Source organism: Aquarana catesbeiana, linkage group LG01 (genome assembly GCF_042186555.1).
Source record: "Aquarana catesbeiana isolate 2022-GZ linkage group LG01, ASM4218655v1, whole genome shotgun sequence".
NCBI classification, from domain to species: Eukaryota; Metazoa; Chordata; class Amphibia; order Anura; family Ranidae; genus Aquarana; species Aquarana catesbeiana.
The window spans coordinates 596224637-596245462 of NC_133324.1; the positions used below are offsets into that span (position 1 = coordinate 596224637).

General features: G+C 45.6%; 1 protein-coding gene across 1 annotated transcript in view; it reads right to left on the reverse strand.

Moving 5' to 3' along the window:
* PPP2CB (protein phosphatase 2 catalytic subunit beta) overlaps positions 1-20826 on the reverse strand; it is a 48865-nt gene that overhangs the window by 14029 nt on the left and 14010 nt on the right. Inside the window, exons 2-3 of the mRNA XM_073598463.1 lie at positions 14460-14669; positions 4576-4749 (exon numbers count right to left, since the gene is read on the reverse strand). Coding sequence (XP_073454564.1) covers positions 4576-4749; positions 14460-14669 — 384 coding nt within the window. The remainder of the gene's footprint in view (positions 1-4575; positions 4750-14459; positions 14670-20826) is intronic.

Sequence of the window (20826 nt, forward strand, 5' to 3'; positions counted from 1 at the left end):
ATGTACATGATCACTAAAGCTTGTACTTTAGAACAATTTTATTTTGACCCACGTATGGTCCTCACAGCTGAAACCTTGACTAGGTGTTACTCCCTTATCAAGGCCCACAGAGTTTCCAATGCACATCTGAGAAATGCTGGGTATGTCTCCTACACTTATTTGAATGAAGGACACTACTTGAATGTGTGGTGAAGCATCTTCACTATTGCAGAACAACTCCAGTTGAATGCGACTAAAAACTATAAAAGTATGTAAAAAATAGCATTTTTTTTTCATCATACTTACCTGTAAAATCCCTTTGAGTAAATCATGGGACACGGAGTAACGCTAATATTAATTTCCTGTTGTGTTATACTAAGGCTGGCCATACATTATACAATTTTCTTGTGCAACTTTCCTTTAGATTTACCAAAACCATCTAATAGGAGTTCAAACCTAAACACTTTTAATTTGCATTCAATCAGGCAGGCCCTTCTATTACATAGTTGAAGGTAAATCTAAAAAAAACTGAAGAAAATTGTATGGTGTATGGCCAGCTTTAATCTCCAGGTGAATGGACACTGGTAGACCAAAGGTCTTTAGACAGGAAGTAATCCCCTATATAACCCTTTCCATAGAGGAAGTACTTCAGTTTTGTAGCAAGCACCGAATCCTCAAAAAGAGGTGAGGGACCTCTGTGTCCCATGATGTACTCAAAGAAAAGGATTTTACAGGCAGGTATGACGAAAAAAAATGCCATTTTCTTTTTTCATACATCATGGGACACAGAGTTAGGCTAATATTCGTCACCTGCTGGGACGTCCCAGAGCACTAGCCTTGAGGGGAGGGAGACACCCTGCCAAACAATAGCCATCAGACCTTATACGGCAGCCCGCAGTACACTGTAGCCGAAAGCCGAATCCTCGGCTGCTCGAACATCCACTTGATAAAATTTTGTGAACGTATGCACTGAAGACCAGGTAGCAGCCTTACAAATCTGAGCCACAGATACCCGATGGCAAAAAGCCCAGGCGGTTCCTATACCCCTGGTAGAATGAGCTCTCACCCTAAAAAAGGGAGGAGCTTTACGTTTCAGACCATAGGTCTGAATGATCAATTGATGGATCCAATTGGCAATGGAAGCCACCTGTCCCTTCTTGGGTCCTTTTCGTAAAACGGATTTCCACAGATCTAGACAAATAAACCTCGACTGCACGGACAACGTCCAAAGAATGAAGTAGTCTCTCTTCCACCGAACGAGGCTGAAAAAAAAAAAAAAAAGCCGGCAAAATAATTTCCTGATTTAAATGAAAGGCTGCCACCACTTTTGGCAAAAAGCATGGAACAGGTCGCAACACAACCCTGTCATGGTGAAGGATCAAGTATGGCTCCCTGCACGAAAGGGCCGCCAACTCCAACACCCTTCTAGCCGAGGTGATGGACATCAGGAAGGCTAGCTTGCATGACAGCAAGTCTAATGGAATTTCCTTGATAGGCTCAAATGGTTGTTTCTGTAACACAGACAGCACCAACTTCAAGTCCCAAGGACGCATAGGTGCCTTATGGGGGGGGGGGGGGGGGAAGAGAGTTGCCCCTGCATAAAGGTTTGGACCAGTGAATGGGAGGCTAAAAGGCCTTTGGAAAAATACTGATAGGCCCGAAACGTGAATTCGGATTGTACTCAAAGCCAATTTGGATTTCCACAGCTGACTGTAGAAAAGAGAATGCTTCCACGCACGTGTTTCCAAGGATGCCATTTTTTGGCTTCACACCAAGCAATACAAGTCTTCCAGACCTTATGATAGATCTTCCTAATGACAGTTTTTCTAGCATTCACTAGGGTAGACACCACTGGTCCCGAAATGCCACGGTCCTTTAACACCCTAGCTTCAATAGCCATGCTGTCAAATTTAGAGACTGTAAATTGGGGTGGAATATAGGACCTTAAGACAGTAGATCGGGGCGACGTGGAAGCATCCATGGCCCATCTATTGCCAGTCTCACAATCTCCGGGAACCAGGGCCTTCTGGCCCAGGCTAGTGCCACCAGAACGACTGGAACTCCCTCCCTCTGAATCCTGCGCAACAAATGTGGAAGGAGAGGGATCGGAGGAAAGCATAAACCAGGAAGTACTGGCTCCATGGAACTACCAGGGCCCTGGTCTTGAGGCTTGCCCCTGGCCCTAGCGCCCTGTTGGTGGCGGAACTGCCTTGGCGCTGACACATTTGAGAAAGCAGTCCCTGAGGTTTTAAACGAGGGACGCCTGGTGCTTTCCTTCACAGGAAGTAGAGAACTCTTCCCTCCAGAAATCTTTTGGATATATTTATCCAAATGATCACCAAATAAACAATCCCCATGAAAGGGGAAACCTGCCAATAACTTCTTGCAAGGAAGCTCGGCCGACCAGTTCTTAAGCCACAAAAGTCTGCACATATGTACAGACAAGAGAGCCAAATGAGAAACCTGCTGTATTGAATCCTTTAAAGGCGTGAACAGCAAAACACAGCGCTTAAGGAATATCTGTCTTATTTTTCAGGCAGATCATCCTCCTGTCAGGCCATCCGATTTGATCCTTTACAGACTGGCAGATACCAATTGCTGCAACAGCTGGCTGAATAGCTTAAACTGGCTAAAGAAAAAGAAGCCTTTAATGATGACTCCAATTTCTTGTCAACAGGGTTTTTCAAGCTCTGTGCGTGATCTACCGGACAAGTTAAGTTCTTGTTTAAGAAAGACTGCTGCATCTATGGCTGGCATGCTCCACTTCTTATCGAACTTTCCATCCATGGGATATAAAAGGGAAACCTTTTAGGAGGAACAAAAATCCTGTGAGGATGTTCCCAATCAGCATACACCGCCTGTTCCAACAGAGGGTGTAAGGGGAAAGTCTGTGTGGCCTGAAGAGGACTCAGGGATCCCAAAGAGGACCAGGGAGGCTCAGTAACCTCTGCAAGATGCAACTAAAAGGCAGAACGAACCACTTCAGTAAGAGTCAGGATCAAAAGCCTCTGATTGAGAGACAGGCACCAACTGGATATCTTCTTGTCCAGATTGCTCAGAAGCAGGCTCTCTTGCCAGGCCATCCACAGAATCCTGAGCTTTTAGCTCTTGCCCATCCTCAACCCATTCCTGCTCCAGACTAGGAGGCTCCGGGGAGGGAGATCTGTCACGCTTCTTGCCACAATGCGGGATGGAAGCAATCATGCCAACAATCCTGTGCTCTAACCCGGCTAGGGCTGAGGACAGTTCATCCCTTAGCGATGAAGGGTGAATCAGCAGCATTGACTGTAGGAACAATCCCAGATAGGTGCAGCGGCTCTTTACCCAGAAGCCTCTGGAAGGGAGTGCCCTTCCCTGTAGTGTTAGTCCCGTTCCTCTTTTTTGAAGACATTTACTAGCCACAAAAAGGGAGTACCTGGGTGTAGTATTAACACCCCTCAGAAGGGAGACCCTTTAATAGGGCTCACCAAGCCCCTATGCAACAATCCTGCTAAGTACCTTTAGCCTGCCAAGCAACACCTGGTGACTCACGTGACCTGGGTAAGGAGAAATGAACTGCTGCAAATGCATAGTTTAGAACCTGCTCTGTGCCCCACAGTTGCCTTCTGGAAGCACCGCATGCTTGGCATACACAGCTTAAATAAGCTGGCTATGCGCCGGAACGTTCTGTGTCTGCGCACGCACGTGCGCGGTCCCAGTGAACGGGTGTGACTGTATTTGCGTATGGCGCGAATCTTCGTGCGCCCAGATAAAGGCTACGGCGCATTTGTGCGACATGGCCGCCAAACAAACTGCTGAGCCCAGCTATCCATAGGCAATGCTTTAAAAGCCCTTACAGTAGATTTACACAGGAGGTCTGGTGCTAGAATTACTGCCCATGATCTGACGTTCGCGGTGATATCACGTGGGACGATTATGGCTTGCGTGGGGGACCAACGTGTGTGTTGGTCTGCAAGGGTAGGGGGGTGGTGGCACTTTTAACCTTTTTTTATTATTTTATTATTAATTTTTTTTTTTTTACACTGTCAAATTTTTTTTTCTTTATCATTTTTATTGCTGTCACAAGGGATGTGAACATCCCTTGTGATAGCAATAGGAATGTCAAAAGGTTCTCTTTATGGAGAGATCTGGGATCTATAAGACCCCAAATCCCTCCACTTCGCTAGGATTGCTTTTACAAGAGATATAACCACTTGAAGTCCAGTGATGTACAGGTACGTAGCTGGTTGGCAAGTAGATAAAAATCCAAACCTGGAGTTCATCTTTAACACTGAATTTCTGGAACTGCAGGTAAGTGCAAAGTCAGTGACAATGAAGTATTAACATTAGGTTAGGTCAGACAACTAGCAATTAAGATTTATATTTCTCTAAGCAAATTTATTTTAAAACAAGCCACATAACAGGTTCAAGCATTCCAAGAAAAACTGGGTAGGTTAGGAATTACTGACCACTTTCAAGCAACAGAATTGCTTTTATTAATTTATTTAGTTAACTAAATCTGAAGAAGTGCTGCAACATAAAAATGTATTAGATTTTTTTTTTTTTTTACATTTTGTAAAAAAAAAAAAACTAAAATAAATTAACAAATAAACATACCTGTCCATCAACTAAAGCCGTCAATGGTAAGTAGTCAAATAGATCTGTAAAATATTTCCATACATTTGCATTTCCATACTTTCGTAGGCACTCATCATAAAAACCATAAACTTGAGTGATTTGTCGAGACTCGTGATTCCCTCTCAATATTGTGATGCGCTCTGGGTAACGAACCTAAAGAAGAAAAAGATAAAGGTTTTCAGAATATAAAAGTAAAATGTTGCAAGTTTGACTTTGAGAATATCAATGTGAAACAAGACCTACTATGAAGTCAGAAATTGTAAAGTAGAAAAGTTTAAAGTACATGCTACATATTGTACATTTAACCACTAAGCCACCGCCCACCGTCATATGACGGCTGGACGAGGCTTCTGTTATTCTGGGAGGACGTCATATGACGTCCTCGCCTTCCCGAGCCACTAGGGGGCGCGCGCGCGCCGCCGTGTCACTCGGGACCCGGTGCGCGTGCCCGGCGGCCGCGATGTCCGCCGGGCACCCGCGATTGCCGGGTAACACAGCAGGAGCGTGGATCTGTGCATGTAAACACAGATCCACGTCCTGTCAGAGAGGAGAGGAGACCGATGGCGTGTCCCTTGTACATAGGGACAGCGATCGGTCACCTCCCCCAGTCAGTCCCCTCCCCCCACAGTTAGAATCACCTCCTTAGGTCATACATTAACCCCTCGAGCGCCCCCTAGTGTTAACCCCTTCCCTGCCAGTCACATTTACACAGTAATCAATGCAATTTTATAGCATTGATCGCTGTATAAATGTGAATGGTCCCAAAAATGTGTCAAAAGTGTCCGATGTGTCCGCCGCAATATCGCAGTCACAATAAAAATTGCAGATCGCCGCCATTACTAGTAAAAAATAAATAAATAATAAAAATGCTATAAATCTATCCCGTATTTTGTAGACGCTATAACTTTTGCGCAAACCAATCAATATACGCTTATCGCAATTTTTTTTTTACCAAAAATATGTAGAAGAATACATATCGGCCTAAACTGAGGAAAAAATTTGTTAAAAAAAAAAAAAAATTGGATATTTATTATAGCAAAAAGTAAAAAATATTGTGTTTTTTCAAAATTGTTCCTCTTCTTTTGTTTATAGCGCAAGAAATAAAAACCGCAGAGGTGATCAAATACCACCAAAAGAAAGCTCTATTTGTGGGAAAAAAATGATAAAAATTTAATTAAGGTGCAGTGTAACACGACCGCGCAATTGTCATTCAAAGTGCGACAGCGCTGAAAACTGAAAAATGGCTTGGGCAGGAAGGGGGTGTACGTGCCCTGTATTGGAGGTGGTAAAAGTGACACTAAATTACGATATTATTCTCTAAAAACAATTCATACACATCCATTACTTACTCTTTCACACGATAGACCTGCTCGGATCCGCCTGTCTGTTTTTCAGGTGGATCTGAGTGGTTCACTCATTGACTTATATGGGCAGGCGAATGTCAGCAGAGATGTGTCCGCTGACACCCGCCTGCCAACCAATCCTTCAAGATCCACTGAAAACGGATGGCGAAACATTCGCCATCCATCCAGCAGATCGGATGAAAACGGACATGCTGTCTGTTTTCTTCTCATCTTCCCATAGAGATTAGCAGGGCTCTAACATGTCCGTCTCTGCAGTGAGAAGAGACGGACCTATCATCCGACGGCTCAGCGAGCATCAACGGATCAATCTCCCGCCCCGTGTGAAATGGGCCTTCATAACCCTGTAAATTATTTAATTTGTTTCTTTCTGTATTTTTCTGCCTCCTGTGTGATCTGACCTGTGAGGGCCTGGGTGGAGGGGTGCTTTTTGAAGAGATCGTCCAGATTAACATTAACCACTTCCGGACCATCCACCGTACATATACTGCGGCAGGGCGGCCTGGCTGCACAAAATCACGTACCTGTATGTGACTTCGTGCATGCGGTGTAGGGGGCGCGCGCCGCCGGAGCTGCACTACCGCTGTGATTGGACACAGCGGGAGCTAATTAGCGTGTTTGGCGGCTGCGATGGTTGCCACGACCAACCGATTTTTCACACAAGACACGGAGCAGCGGTGTGCCTATGTAAACAAGGCACACCACTGATCTGTCAGTGAGGAAGAGATTTTCAGTTTCAGCCAAGCTAAAAACGCCATCTTCGTTTTCCTCCAGTGTAACACATCTCCCCCACCCCCAGTTAGAAAGCACCTCCCTAGGACACACTTAACCCCTTTGATCTCCCCCTGGTGTTAGCCCCTTCCTTGCCAGTGTATTTTATACAGGGAAAATTCAGTGCATTTTTTTTTATTTTTTTTTTAGCACTGATCATTCTATTGGTAACACTGGTCCCCGAAAAGTATCACTTAGGGTCAGATTTGTCCGCCACAATGTCGCATTCCCGCTAAAAGTCACTGATCTCTGCCATTACTTGTAAAAATAAATAAAAATACCATGCGGTATTGGCATAAACTGAAAGAAAAAATAGATTTTTTACATTTTTTTTATTGGGAATGTTTTATAGCAGAAAGGAATATTGTATTTTAGTTTAAAAATCTTTTTTGTTTACAGCGCAAAAAAAACAAAACAAAAAAACCCCTCAGAGGTGATCAAATACCACCAAAAGAAAGCTCTGTTGGGGGGGGGGGCAGCAATTTCATTTGGGCACAGCACAGGGTACAAAAAAAGTCAAGAAGTGGGTAAAACCTTCCGGGGCTGAAGTGGTTAATATGGATTCCCTGAGAGTGCAACAGCTCAAGGATCAGGGAAGATTGTGGGGGCCATGGATAGGCCAAAATGAAAAGCCACAAAAGTGGAAGAGCTGCTCGTCCACTGCAATTGACAGGAATCGCTGATGCGCATATGTAAATAAGCATCCTTGATGTCTAATTATTTCAAGAACGCAATCAAGAGTCTGGACTGATAACATCTGGAACTTGTTGACCCTTAAGAAAATGTTGAGAGGCGATGACAATTTTCAGATCCCTGGTGGGGGCTTGGGGACTGTAAACAGGTTTGAATAAATACACAAAATATGTATACTACAGCTTGGGCATCAAACCAAACATCTTTTGAAAAAAAGTTTATGCATTTTTAATGGAAAATGTCTGTTTTAAAAGAAATGTAATTTTGTTATACACTTTATATTTTGTATTTGTGCCATTAATATCCCACTATTCTTATGGGTTTTGACCCTTGTAGAACCTAAACATTTGAGTACAAGCCCTGAAATCATTCCTCCAAGGGAACTGAATAGCCTCTCCTGAATAGTGAAGTTACTACAAGGCACAGTAAAGGGCCCACAATATCTGAGAAGCAGGTTTGACTGCTTAAAGCAGAGGATGCAGGAACTGAAGGAACACTAGAAGGCCAATGGACACCTACTTGTAGATGTGGGGGTACCCTTTCACTGCGAGGAGGACTTGGTGCCAGACCTGTCTGGCTTACCAAGGAACAGAATTAAGTGGAGGACATAGTCTTAGAAGCAAAAGTCTTGGAGGGACCAAAGGAGCTCTCAAGAAACCTGTAAGTGGGCAATTTTGTAGCAGGCTACCTAGGCAAGCTCAGCCTTTGACTTTATTAATAAAAAGGTGTCTAGCTACTTTCCAAAGAGTCCATCAAACAAAATTCTTTTCAGATGATTCACACAGACCAGTTCCACAGCCTGCATATTTGAACAGACATAACATCAGGAAGCATTTTGAGCAGGGAGTCCAAACTATCTATGCAGTAAAGCAAGGCTACCAGAAAAGGACACCCCTTTTATTGGAATACCAAGAGTTCCAGAAGGACCAATCCAGGGTTGAATGGCTAGTGCTCAGCTGAGCCAGTTAAGAGTCTGGCAAACGGCTATAGATATCATCAGTTGTACGGCCAGACTTGATATAACAAAATAGGCTTTAAGGCCGGCCTCTAACTTCTTGTCTGAGTTTTTGAAGACCGGGACCCCCCTCAACTGGAATAGTTAGGGACTTGTCGAGACAGGAAATACTTGGATCTGCCTCTGAAGATTTCTACCTTTTGTGGTAAACAGCCTCAACTGGATACTGCTGAGCAAACATCTTGGGAGAAATACACTTTGTCTGGCCAGTCTTCATACAGAACATCCGGTACCAATGGGTGGACCAAAAAGAACCTAATAAGCCATTTAGATTAGGGAAAATATGAGATATTGGTGACCTTAGGTCCAGAGGGAGGAGATGGCTCTAACATCAAAACAGGAGCTTACCTCATCCACCAGAACCTTAAATTTTTCTTTTCAACTTGGGAAAGATTGAGGATGACTGTATCTACTCTGGAGGAGTTCTCTGACATGAAGATTCAACTTCCACTTTTTAATATTCCTCCCCTTCATTGGGAAGTATTAATGTCCAATTAAAAAGGAAGCAAGGGTGGTACCAGCGGAGTTATGAGAAGACTTCAAGGATTGGAGACTGACAAGGGGAGGGTTTTACGAGAAACCTTGAATTACCATATCATCGATATGTGCCGTGCGAGCTGGCCATCACCCTAAACCCATTTTACTTGTGCCTGATGTCAGCCATGTAGTTGAGGGGATCCCCAGAGGGATACTCTCAACCTGTGCAGTGAAGCAGGAGATCAGCCGTCCTGGGTCTCGAAACTGAAGGCTGGTGGAACCCGGTGAAAGCTAATGCTGAGAACCTGGGCCATAATTTGAAGCAGTAGAGTAGTGGAGCTGAAGTGTGCTTCTCTGCAGGAGAGCTCAAAATGGTGCTCGGAGCTTGAGAAGGCCTGAGGTAACACTTACAAGTGTGGGACTATGCATATAGTGCAAGGCATTGCGTGCCAAATAGTGCTGCAGGCAGTGCAACAAAAGCAGTGGGGAAAGTGTTGCATTATGGCCATGACTTCACTTAAAGTACGACAGCAACCCTGCAACAAACTGCTCCTGGCCTAGTAAACTCCCTCCGCCCACTATAATATGCACAAGGCAGGAGGCCAGGGTCTACCACCATGAAAGGGGAAGGAGAAAGGTGCAGGAAAAAGAGACTGAGGCATGTTCGGGGGGTACCCCACAAAAGAAGTAGCAATGCACCAGACTAGTATATGCATAGTGTGGTAAACAGACACATACATTTAAAAGCTGTATGTAGCATACACATAAATATCTTTCAACAGTGGTGTGTGTGTGTGTGTGTGTGTGTGTGTGTGTGTGTGTGTGTGTGTGTGTGTGTGTGTGTGACATGCTACAGAGAATAAAGCCACCACAACAGCAAATACTTGACCAGAGGACTTACAAATGTTTGGATGAATGGAACTTGTCCCATCTGGTCAGTACACAAGTGTGGTGTTACTCATATGGTACTAGAACTGACATGCCCACCTGCAAGAGAGCAGCTGAACATGAGTGCCAAGCCACCAATGTTTTTCTGGTGGAAGGAACGCTCTGGCACAATCCACGTCCACAATCAGGCTCAAATACTTCAGCTATAGAGTCAGCCAAAAATGTTAAGTTCAAAAAACAGCCGCAATTCTCCAAAGGTGCAGATGGGGATCTTCAGAGGCCCCCCAGTGAAAGACGGGGGTCTGCGCAGTGGAGGTCGTCAACCTGATAACTCACGACAGGGATTCAGTATTGTCTCAGTAGTGCTAGGATTAAGGTTGCCACCTTGGAAAAGACCAGAGGGGCCATATTGAGGCCGAACATAAGTACCTCAAACTGGGAGTGTTAATCCTCTTATCCCGAAATGAAGAAACAATTGGTGCCACACACAAATTGGGGCATGTAGGTATGCCTCACTGATGTCCAAGGATGCCATGAAGTCTCCTTGAGACCTGACCACAGTACGAATGTATGTATCCCATTGAATTTTCCAACCCATACAAAAGGAACTGAGTGTCTTGAAGTCCAGTATCAGCCAAACCCCGTCCTTTTGAGGTACTGAATATATTTACTTTCAACTCTCTGAGGAGGGAACTAGAGTGATCACCCCCTGCTAAAAGGAAGACTTGTCTGTGGCTTGGTTGAGTTGCATTGTTAGAGACACTTGGGTCCACCAAAGGAGGTGGCTTGAAGGGCTTGGAGTCTTTGCCCGAGGCACCCTGAGGGAGAAAAAGCCATTAGTGAGCAGAAAAGGAGAGGCCCTGCTTGCAACATGCTTCTTTGCCTTTTGTAAGTCGAGGCAGAAAGGTGCTTTGCCTTTTGTAAGTGGAGGCCTTCTCATAAGGTTTTTATTGATGTCATCCAGCATGATATTTAGCGTTACAGGGCTCAGTCTGCTGCTGGAGAGAGGAGCTGACTGCCCTGGCTCCCTGGAGACACTAAGTGCTAGGCAGAGCCCAGCACTCTGCCCAGATGCCAGCGCTTCAGCTGGGAGCAGAAGCTTCTTTACATCAGCTTGTCACTGGGGAGAGGGGCCACCTGCCCCAGCTCCAGAGCTGTTGTTGGGCAGAAGTTGGTAGCACTTTGCCCCAATGCCAGCGCTACTGCTGGGGGCCCCACATCATCTGCTCTGGCTGTTGGGGGAAGGGCAACGGCCTCCTCTCCCAGACTGTGGATCTGTTGCTGGGGAGGGGAGGACAACCACCTACTCTCCCTGGTCCTTGGCCTGACGCTGAAGAAGGGGAATGGCTTCTGCCACTCCATCTCGGACTGCTGCTGGGGAGTGAAGACGGCTTCCTCCCCTACCTGGTCCTTAAACTGTCACTGGGGAGAGGAGCCGGCTGCTGCGACAGCATTTCTCTGGTACTGTCTCGCAGGTGCACAGATCCTTGCTGGGGAGGGAAGATAGTTTCCTCCCTTCTGGCTGACTGTCGGGGATGGAAGAAAGCTTCCTCCGCTCCCAGACTGTTGATCTGCTACTGGAGAGGGAGGACTGCTGCCAGAGAGGGGGAATGGCTTACTCCCCTCCCTGCAACTCAGACTGCCGCTGGGGAGAGAGGACGACCACCTTCTCTCCATTCCCTCCCGGGATCCTGGTCTGCCGCTGGGAAAGACAAACTGCCACCTTCTCACCCTGGGACCCCAGAACTGCTGCAGGTGTGGGGGCAGAGGTCTTGGACCCTCTTTTTGACTGCCAGCGCTTCAGCTGGAAGTTCAAGCTTTTCTGCATCAGCCTGTTGCTGGGAAGAACTGCTCGCCCTGGCTCCCTGGAGCTCCGGAAGTCCTGTGGGTACTGGTCAGAGGTCAGTGGTGCTCTGCCCTGATGCCAGCTAGTTTGCTGGGCAACAGATGAAAATTTCGGTGGCCTCGTACAAATCCTCCAGGGCCACCGATTGCTGTAGGCAGAAGTCAGCAGCATGCTGCCTTGATGCCAGCTGTTCTGCTGAAGGCTCACTGGGTTAAATCCCCAGCCTCCGGAATTGCTAAAAATCCAGGGCATGGGCTGGTGACGCTTGGGCCCAGTGCCAGTGCTTCAGCAGGTGACTTATAATCCATAACATCTTATACTGTTGAGCTTAGTCGAACAGTCTTATATGCTTGTTCCAGCTGCCATTTTTGTGTAACTATTAACCACTTCATACCCTGTCCATAGTCAAATGACATTGGACGTCCTGGGCTTCCCGGCCGTCTAGGAGGTGCACGCCCGCCACGTCACTCGGGAACTGGCACCCGCGATTGCCAGTAACAGAGTCGGGGACGTGGATCTGCGTGTGTAAACACGCAGATCCACATCCTGTCAGCGAAGAGGAGACCGATCGTGTGTTCCCAGTACAGAGGAACACTGATCAGTCTCCTCCCCTTTCCCTACAGTTAGAATCACTCCCTAGGTAACACAGTTAACCCCTTGACCGCCCCCTAGTGTTAACCCCTTCCCTGCCAGTGACATTTATACAGTAATCCGTGCATTTTTATAGCACTGATCGCTGTATAAATGTGAATGGTCCCAAAATAGTGTAAAAAGTGTCCGCAGCAATGTTAGTCATGATAAAAATTGCAGATCGCCGCCATTACTAGAAAAAAAAAAAAAAAAAAAGCCATAAATCTATCCCCTATTTTGTAGACGCTATAACTTTTGCGCAAACCAATCAATATACGCTTATTGCGAATTTATTTTACCAAAAATATGTAGAAGAATACATATCGGCCTAAACTGAGGAAAACCTTTTTTTATCTTTTTTTAAATTGGGATATTTATTATAGCAAAAAGTAAAAAATTGTGTTTTTCAAATTTGTCATTCTTCTTTTGTTTATAGCGCAAACAAAAACCGCAGAGGTGATCAAATACCACCAAAAGAAATCTCTATTTGTGGGCAAAAAAAAAAAGACAAAAATTTTATTTGGGTAAATAGTGTTGCATGACCGCGCAATTGTCATTCAAAGTGCGACAGCGCTGAAAACTGAAAATTGGCCTGGGCAGGAAGGGGGTGAAAATGCCCTGTATTAAAAGTGGTTAAGTCCAATACACTGGGGAGTTTCAACTACCTAAAATCTAGGATGTTCTCCCATCTCCACTCCACTACCGAAATGTGGATCCTCCTGAAGTGTCTCAAAAATGACTATCAATTCCGGGCCGCCGTTGTCATAGCCTTCTATGGGATTGCTGTTCTTCAGCCACAGACACATTTAGGTAGCATACTATTGCAGCGCCGATACCCATAGTCCAGCAATATTTCTGTATGGACCAGCCTATCCAGCTCCGTCAGCCATTCCTCCCGAAGATGCTCTCCTAGGAATGGTATACGCAAGTCACATTGCAGCCAGTACAGTTCCAGGGACATAGGGAGTACCTTTCCATAATAGTCTTGCTCCACTTGGAGAGCCTCCATGGAGACCTCCTGTTGGATCGGGTGTCTCAAATTCCAGTGCGTCCCAGGAAGAGCCAGGCTCTCTGTACTGGGTGAACATCTCCTCCTGGAACACTTTGATATCACCTTGACACTGGGTTTACGATGGTGGTTTGAATTGGCCGTAGGGAGGAAGCAGATCCCACCACTGCCAACCAAATGTGACGGACCGCCTGGCACCCAGCCTGGGTGCTTCCGCCAAGATACAGCTTCCGCCACTCTAGAACCAGGTATTATAGCCGAATACTGCACCCAAGAACTAGATGGCACTAGCTTAGAAAACTTGGAAACTGGAACTGACTTTACTGTAAATTCATACCATACAAGATCAGGTAAGAGCTTGATCACATTACCCAAAACACTGTAAACTGTAATATTATTAGCACATGCAATGCCTAGTACACACAGTCCGGGAGACATCATTTGGCAGGCTTCTGTCCGACGAGCATGCTGGGAAAACCAGCAGACGGCCAGCTCCCAGTCAGCGCTCTCTGCCAATGTTGAGGGGGGGGGGGGGGGGGGGGGAATGAAAAAAAACCAAAAAAAACAAACATTGATTTTTATCCACCCTGTTTATAGGTTATACTCTGTATTTTGCAAAATAAAAACATACATAAAAATGTATTGAATGTGAAAAGTTGAGGAGGAAGCATTTTCTTAACTACCTGATAGGGTGGGATTTTAATCCTCACATTCTAATGGCAAAACAGACCATACAAGCAGATAAATCTGCAAGTCTTACCAGGGAGGCGTATATCTGCTTGGGTCAATATAAGGCAATGAGGATCAGTGGAGAAAGCACCAGAAAAAAAAATTGCTAGGATAAAAAGAAACAAAAAAAATAAAAATAAAACACATACACATAGAAAAAACTAGGCTGTCCCAGGTCTGTTTGCCAGTGTTAAACTCTACTGTAGACTACAGTATAACCCAAAGGTTCAAGACTTCCTATGTCTCCTAATGGACAGGAACGAAATTAATGTGAATACTGTCCAGCCCAGGCGAGACCCAAAAAACTATCTGCACTGCAACAGAGGTCTGAGTTTAGATATGATTAAAAAAAAGGGAGGGGGGACTAACACATGGTTTTTAACAAATACACCTGTACTTTAAGTCATGTCTGAGCAACCAAGAGATTTGTAAGTATTTTCTTACCTTTAATGCTACAAGAAGAGTTACCGTTTCCACAGAATAATATCCTCTGTCCACATAATCTCCCATGAACAAATAGTTGGTATCTGGGGATTTCCCTCCAATTCTGAAGAGCTCCATGAGGTCGTGAAACTGGCCATGCACATCTCCACAAACTGTTACAGGACATCTTACATCTTGGACATTTGACTCTTTTGTAAGGATTTCCTTTGCCTGTGGATTAGATTTACACTATAAATATAAATACACATTTCATCCAAAACATTTTGATCATTTTAACAATTGTATTAACCAAGTCTGTGATGAAGTACCAACAGAAAGGATGGTGGCATCATCAAGTTACAACTCTTCAGAAATTCAATATCAGTTTGAAACTACCAGGAAATAAATACAATAAAATGCCTTATTCTTCACTAAACTTTCTTAGTCCTAAAACTCATCAGAGTTGTTTTACCATTTGTACTACAGACATGTGTTTTTTTTGTAGCAGTTCATTGTCACAACTCTTGTGCTAAGGCCCCACATACTCACATACAGTGTCTGTTGCAGACTCCTAGATTTTAAAGTAGCAGCTTGGTGTTGCTGGCAAATTAGCATTTCCATGTGGAGAGGGACAAAGAAGAAGAGGAGATAGGTAGCATTCTGTAGTCCAGCAGGCAGGGTTGACAACACTGCTTGGGATTTCAATGCAATAAAATCACTGTTGTCAGCTCAAAGAGGATGTTAAAAGGGGTTGTAAAGGTTTGTGTTTTTCACCTTAATGCATCCTATGCATTAAGGTGAAAAAACACCTGTCAGTGACCGGCCTCTCAGCCCCCCCCAATTTTACTTACCTGAACCCTCGAACTTGTCCCACGGGGACACGCTCTCTCTGCCCGGGGGATTCTCGGCTCTTGATTGGATAGATTGATAGCAGAGCAGCCATTGACTCCCCCTGCTGTAGATCAAATCCAATGACGCGGGCGCCAGGGGGCAGGACCGAGTCCTGCATTCAGCCTCTATGGACGCAGAGAGCTGGACTCGGGAGCGCTCCCGCAAAGTAACCCCCCGGGAGAGCACAGTCTGAGTGCTTACGCTGTAGAGAGCAGACCTCTGTGCAGCAGCTCCAGCCTTCCGGCCACTTAGGACCCATCCTGGACTCCCTCAGCAGAACTGCACCGGGACCCCCCTACCTATCCATCACGCTGTCCACACCATCTGGATGCCACGTTCAGCCCGCCAGCCGCACAGGCCCATCCCGCAGGACACTCCGGGGCTCCGGCCACCTGACCGGCTGGCCCACGCTCCCCCTCCTACCGGATCCATCCTCTCACCATCCATCGTAGCGGGATCAGGAACATAGCACTGGGAACATAGCACTCGGACAGCCCTCGGCTCGGTGCTAGCCGGCGGCCATCTTTGTACTCCCTAGCATCCGGACAGCAAGCGGCTCGGGCCTGTCCAGCGGCCATCTTGGTCCTCCCTCTTGAGGCCACAGCACTCCACCGACCCTCGGAGAACATCCCGTCACCTCCAGGTAGGACCCACCATCCAACGGACCCCCCCCTCACTGTTCACGGTCACGGACCACCTACTATACCTCCCACCAGGGCACCCACCGTCCGATCGACCCATTTTCTAGCCGCTAGACTCGGGGGACAGACTGCGGCTGCGGCCTAGCTCTGGCCAGCCGGCCACCTCATACCCCTCCCACACTTGTTCCAGCGGGTCCCCGTACCCCTCTACACCTGGAACACCCCTTCCTCGCTACTGGACCTCACTGCAGGGGCACAGGTTGACACCAGAGGACAGGATATCCACGGCTCTGGCCCTGCCCAGCGTCCATCTTAGATCCTCCTAGACGCAGCACCAGTCCATAACCAGTAAGTAGTGGCCAGATCCCCCTTCACCCACTCCACAGTCCCCCCCCTTCCCTCCTCTACCCCGTCTTTTCTTCTGGACGATCCTGTACAGGTAAGCCCACCGGGGTACCCCAGCAGTTGATCCAGGGTCCTCGAGTCCGATCGCCCCTCGGGGGGTCAGGAAGGAATTTTTTTCCTCTGCTGCAGCAATTTGCTAGCTCAGCTAGGGGTTTTTCGCCTTCCTCTGGATCAACAGAACTTTCCGCACCATCATCCAGCCAGTCAACAACACTACTCCCGTAGCAGTGTCAGCCATCTGATCCCTCCATCCCCCAACAAGCTCATCATCGCTACATCAGTACCATCATCAGATAATCTTTCCTTCAGCAACTTTGTCTGTCACCATGTGCAATTTCAAATACACGGCAGACGCCCTCCACAGGCTAAGAAACACCACCTCAACTTTACCAACCACCACTCAAAAAAGACTAAGAAAAAGAACAATTACTAAGGACCAACCCACAATCAACCATCAAATACAGGGAGACACCAATCCAACCACAACAACTAGCATGCGCCCTGATCAACACCAGATCTGCAGTCAAGCACAGACTGGAAATCCACAACTTCATCAGCGAAAACAACATAGCTTGCCTCTTCATTACGGAAAGCTGGCTAACACCCGACTGCAACACCATCCTAACTGAATTGGTGCCTGAGAACTACAGTATCCTGAGCACAGAATAGGGAAAAAAAAAAAAAAAAAAAAAAAGGAGGCCTAGCAGTGATCTTCAAATCGCACCTTGTGTTCACCAAACCAACTTTACAGAACTCAGTGCCTTTCATGAAGACACTCTCCCTGCATCTTCAAACAACACCCCAAGACACCATTCACATAGTACTATGCTACAGACCACCAGGACCAAAGACCAATCTCCTTACACCACTCACTGAATGCCAAAAAAACTCTGGTGCTTGGAGAATTTAACCTCTGGGCAAACTCTACACAAGACCGCCTGCATTAACCAACTGGAAGAATTAGGTTTCAGCAGCTTATAAATGCTCCGACGCACGGTTCAGGACACACTCTAGACCTCATCTTCAAAACAAAATATGGACATCAACATATTCGACAACACACCACTACCATGAACGGACCACCACGCTATCAAATTTAAAATCACCACTAACACCACCCTCCAAAAATGTAAACACGCAACACACTGGAACAGATCTCAGAAGAAACTACACTCTGAAGTTACTCTTCAAAACCACATTATCAAACAAAATACCATTGCTAAACTTAAACCTCTCAACGGAACAAACACTCAACTCCCTAAACAAGGCATTACTACAAACAGCAGACTCAGTGGCGCCAAAACGCAGAACACTCATCCGCAAAAAAAACTCGAGATGGTTTAATGGCACTCTCACCCTACTCAAGCAAGAACGAAGAAGAGCTGAAAGAGCATGGAGAAGAAATCCTACCAAGGAAAACCATACAAACTACAAAAGCACTCACTGTGAAATACCACAAAGCAATCTTCAAAGCCAAAAAAAGAACATCTCAATACCATCTCAACTGCCTTAAACCGGCCGCGGGAACTTTTCAAAATAGTCGCCCAGTCAATGAACCCAACCTGCTTAGAGCCCCCAGCAAACGAAACTCAAGAATTCTGCAATGAGTTATCAAATTTCTTCATCGACAACGTTCGGAAAACAATTCAACAGGAAAAAAAAAAAAAAAACACAACACCTCAACCAAAGCAAAAAGAGGATATCGACACGAACATCACACAATCACCAAATTTCTCTTTGACCCCAATCACCACTGACACCACCAAAAACATCATCAGAAGCCTTCGAGACAGCACATCACCAAACAACATAATTCCCACAAAACTCCTGAACGAATGTTCCGACATCTTGGTCCCTACTATAACACACCTCATAAATCAGTCGTTCAAAGAAGGGATTGTTCCAACCACCCTCAAGCAAGGCACCGTCAAACCCCAGCCTCGACCCTAACTACCGCAGACCGATAACAAGCCTCAATACCGTCTCCAAGATTATGGAGAAAGCAGTAGTACAACAGCTACAACGCCACCTGGAAACACACCAACTCCTGGACCCTCTGCAAGCAGGCTTCCGCCCAGGCCATGGCACAGAAACAGAACTTCTCAAAATATGAGACGATGCCCTTGAAGCAGCAGATGGAGAATCATGTCTCCTGGTACTGTTAGACCTCAGTGCAGCATTTGATACAGTGGACCACAATACTCTACTTGTCTGCCTCACAGAAGTAGCAGGAGCCACAGATTCTGGTCTAAAATGGTTTGCATCCTTCTTAGAGAATCGTTCTCAGACAGTGAAACTAGGAGCATTCACCTCTGAAACCCGCGCAATCTCCTGTGGAGTTCCTCAGGGTTTACCCTTGTCACCAGTGCTATTCAACATCTACATCCGCCCACTCCTCAAAATCATCAGAAAGTCGGACCTCTGCTTCCACTGATACGCTGATGACACCCAACTCTACTTTCGCATCACCGGACAAAAAGACCATCAGCAACTAGAGAAATGCCTCACTTTGATAGATGACTGGGTGACCATTAGCTCCCTCAAACTCAACGGTTCAAAAACAGAACTTCTCCTACACGCTAAGCAAAATTCCAAAACTAAGCCCCCGTGGACACCTCCCACCATCTTTGGACAGACCATCTCGCCAAGCACCAAAGCAAAGAGTCTCAGAGTAATCTGACTCAGAAAAGTCAATGGATGCACAAATAGGATCAATAGTTAGCGGATCTCACCATCTCCTTCGCCTGCTACGTAGACTCATCCCTTTCATCCCAGAAGAGAACAAAGCAGCAGTAGTTGGAACAATCAATTCCCGACTCGACTACCCAAACTCCCTCTACATAGGATTACCCCAATATCAGCTTGCGCGCTTACAACTCATCCAAAACACGGCGGCAAGATTGCCAACAGGAAAAAAACACTGGGAAACCTTCTCCCCATCCCCGAGGAGCCTACATTGGCTAACCGTAAAGAATCGGATCACATTCAAGACCCTCTACCTCACCCACAAATGCATACAAGGAAACGCTCCTCAATACCTTCCAGAGAAGATAAAACACTACACACCCAATCGCAGTCTTCGATCATCTAACCAAAACCTCCTCCTCATTCCCAAATACCGCTACAAATCAAAAGGGAGAACGAAGATTCGCAGTCCAAGGACCACGGCTATGGAACGCTCTTCCATCTTACATCCGCATGGAAGAAAACCATCAGGCCTTAAGGAAAAAAAACTCAAAACCTACCTCTAAGAAGCTGACAACACAGAACGCATCTAGCGCCTTGAGGTGATTCAGTTCGCATTTGCAGCACTTTACAAATCATTCATTCATTCAGGGGGAGATCTGATGTGGGGAGGAGCCGCAAGAGCCTCCGAGGGACCCCAGAAGACAAGGTTCAGGGCCACTCTGTGCAAAACGAGCTGCATAGTGGAGGCAAGTATGATATGTTTGTTATAAAAAACAAACAAAAAAAAAAAAAAAAACACACCTTTAGTGTCACTTTAAGAGCACGCCGACTTCCTGGCAGATCAACAGGTATTTTTCGGTACTTTTTAACATACTAACCTCTACTCGTTTGCCAATAAAATGAAATGAGCAAAGTATTAAAGCTCTATACAGTATAACAGAAACAGGTTTTGCTCAAACATTGCTCAAGCTTCCATGAAAAAAATATTTAAAATATGCTAGAAAGCCAAATTAAACAGATCAAGAAAAAAATTAATCCTCTTTTGGAATAAAGCACGTGAAGCGTCACAAGTTCAAGTAACTATAATCACCAAAGACACTAGGCTGTTTAACTTTTCAGTGTAACTGAACATAGAGGTTACATTTACATATTGTGGATCACAATTACAACCACGGTGCTCTTACAGTGGTTTCTTTTAACAAAACCAGCTTTTATATAAAATTGTAAGGGGAAGGGGGGGTAAGTGGGTCTCTCCAAACTACAATAAATTAGAAGGGTCCAGTCAGGGAGAGCGGTTGAAAAGCTGCAGTATCAGGAGATAATACACAAATTAAAGTTTCATATAATAAAAAAAAAAAAAAAAAACACCTTGTGTTTTTGGTTGTGTTAAAGTGATTACCTTTTATAAGCAATCTAAAACTATTTTATCAGTTTATATGGTCACATAAACTTAAGTTATAAAAGTAAAGTGGTTCTAAAGTTAAAACTTTTTTTTACCATAATGCATTCCCTGCATTAAAAAGGTAGAAAAACATTCCCCCACTCCCCTTCCTCTCTAAACATTTACCTGGCTCCTCTTTCGATCCAGCAATGCATCTCTTGTCTTCACTTCCTACTCTCACAGGATATTGCTGCTGTCAGTCAAATCCTGTGAGGAGGGAGCGGGGGTGGGATGGCAGAACTGTGCACACAGCCTGACCTGGAAGCATAACCGCTATAAGGCTTCTTGGGGAGGCACTTGGAGAAGAGGAGAAGCAGATAGT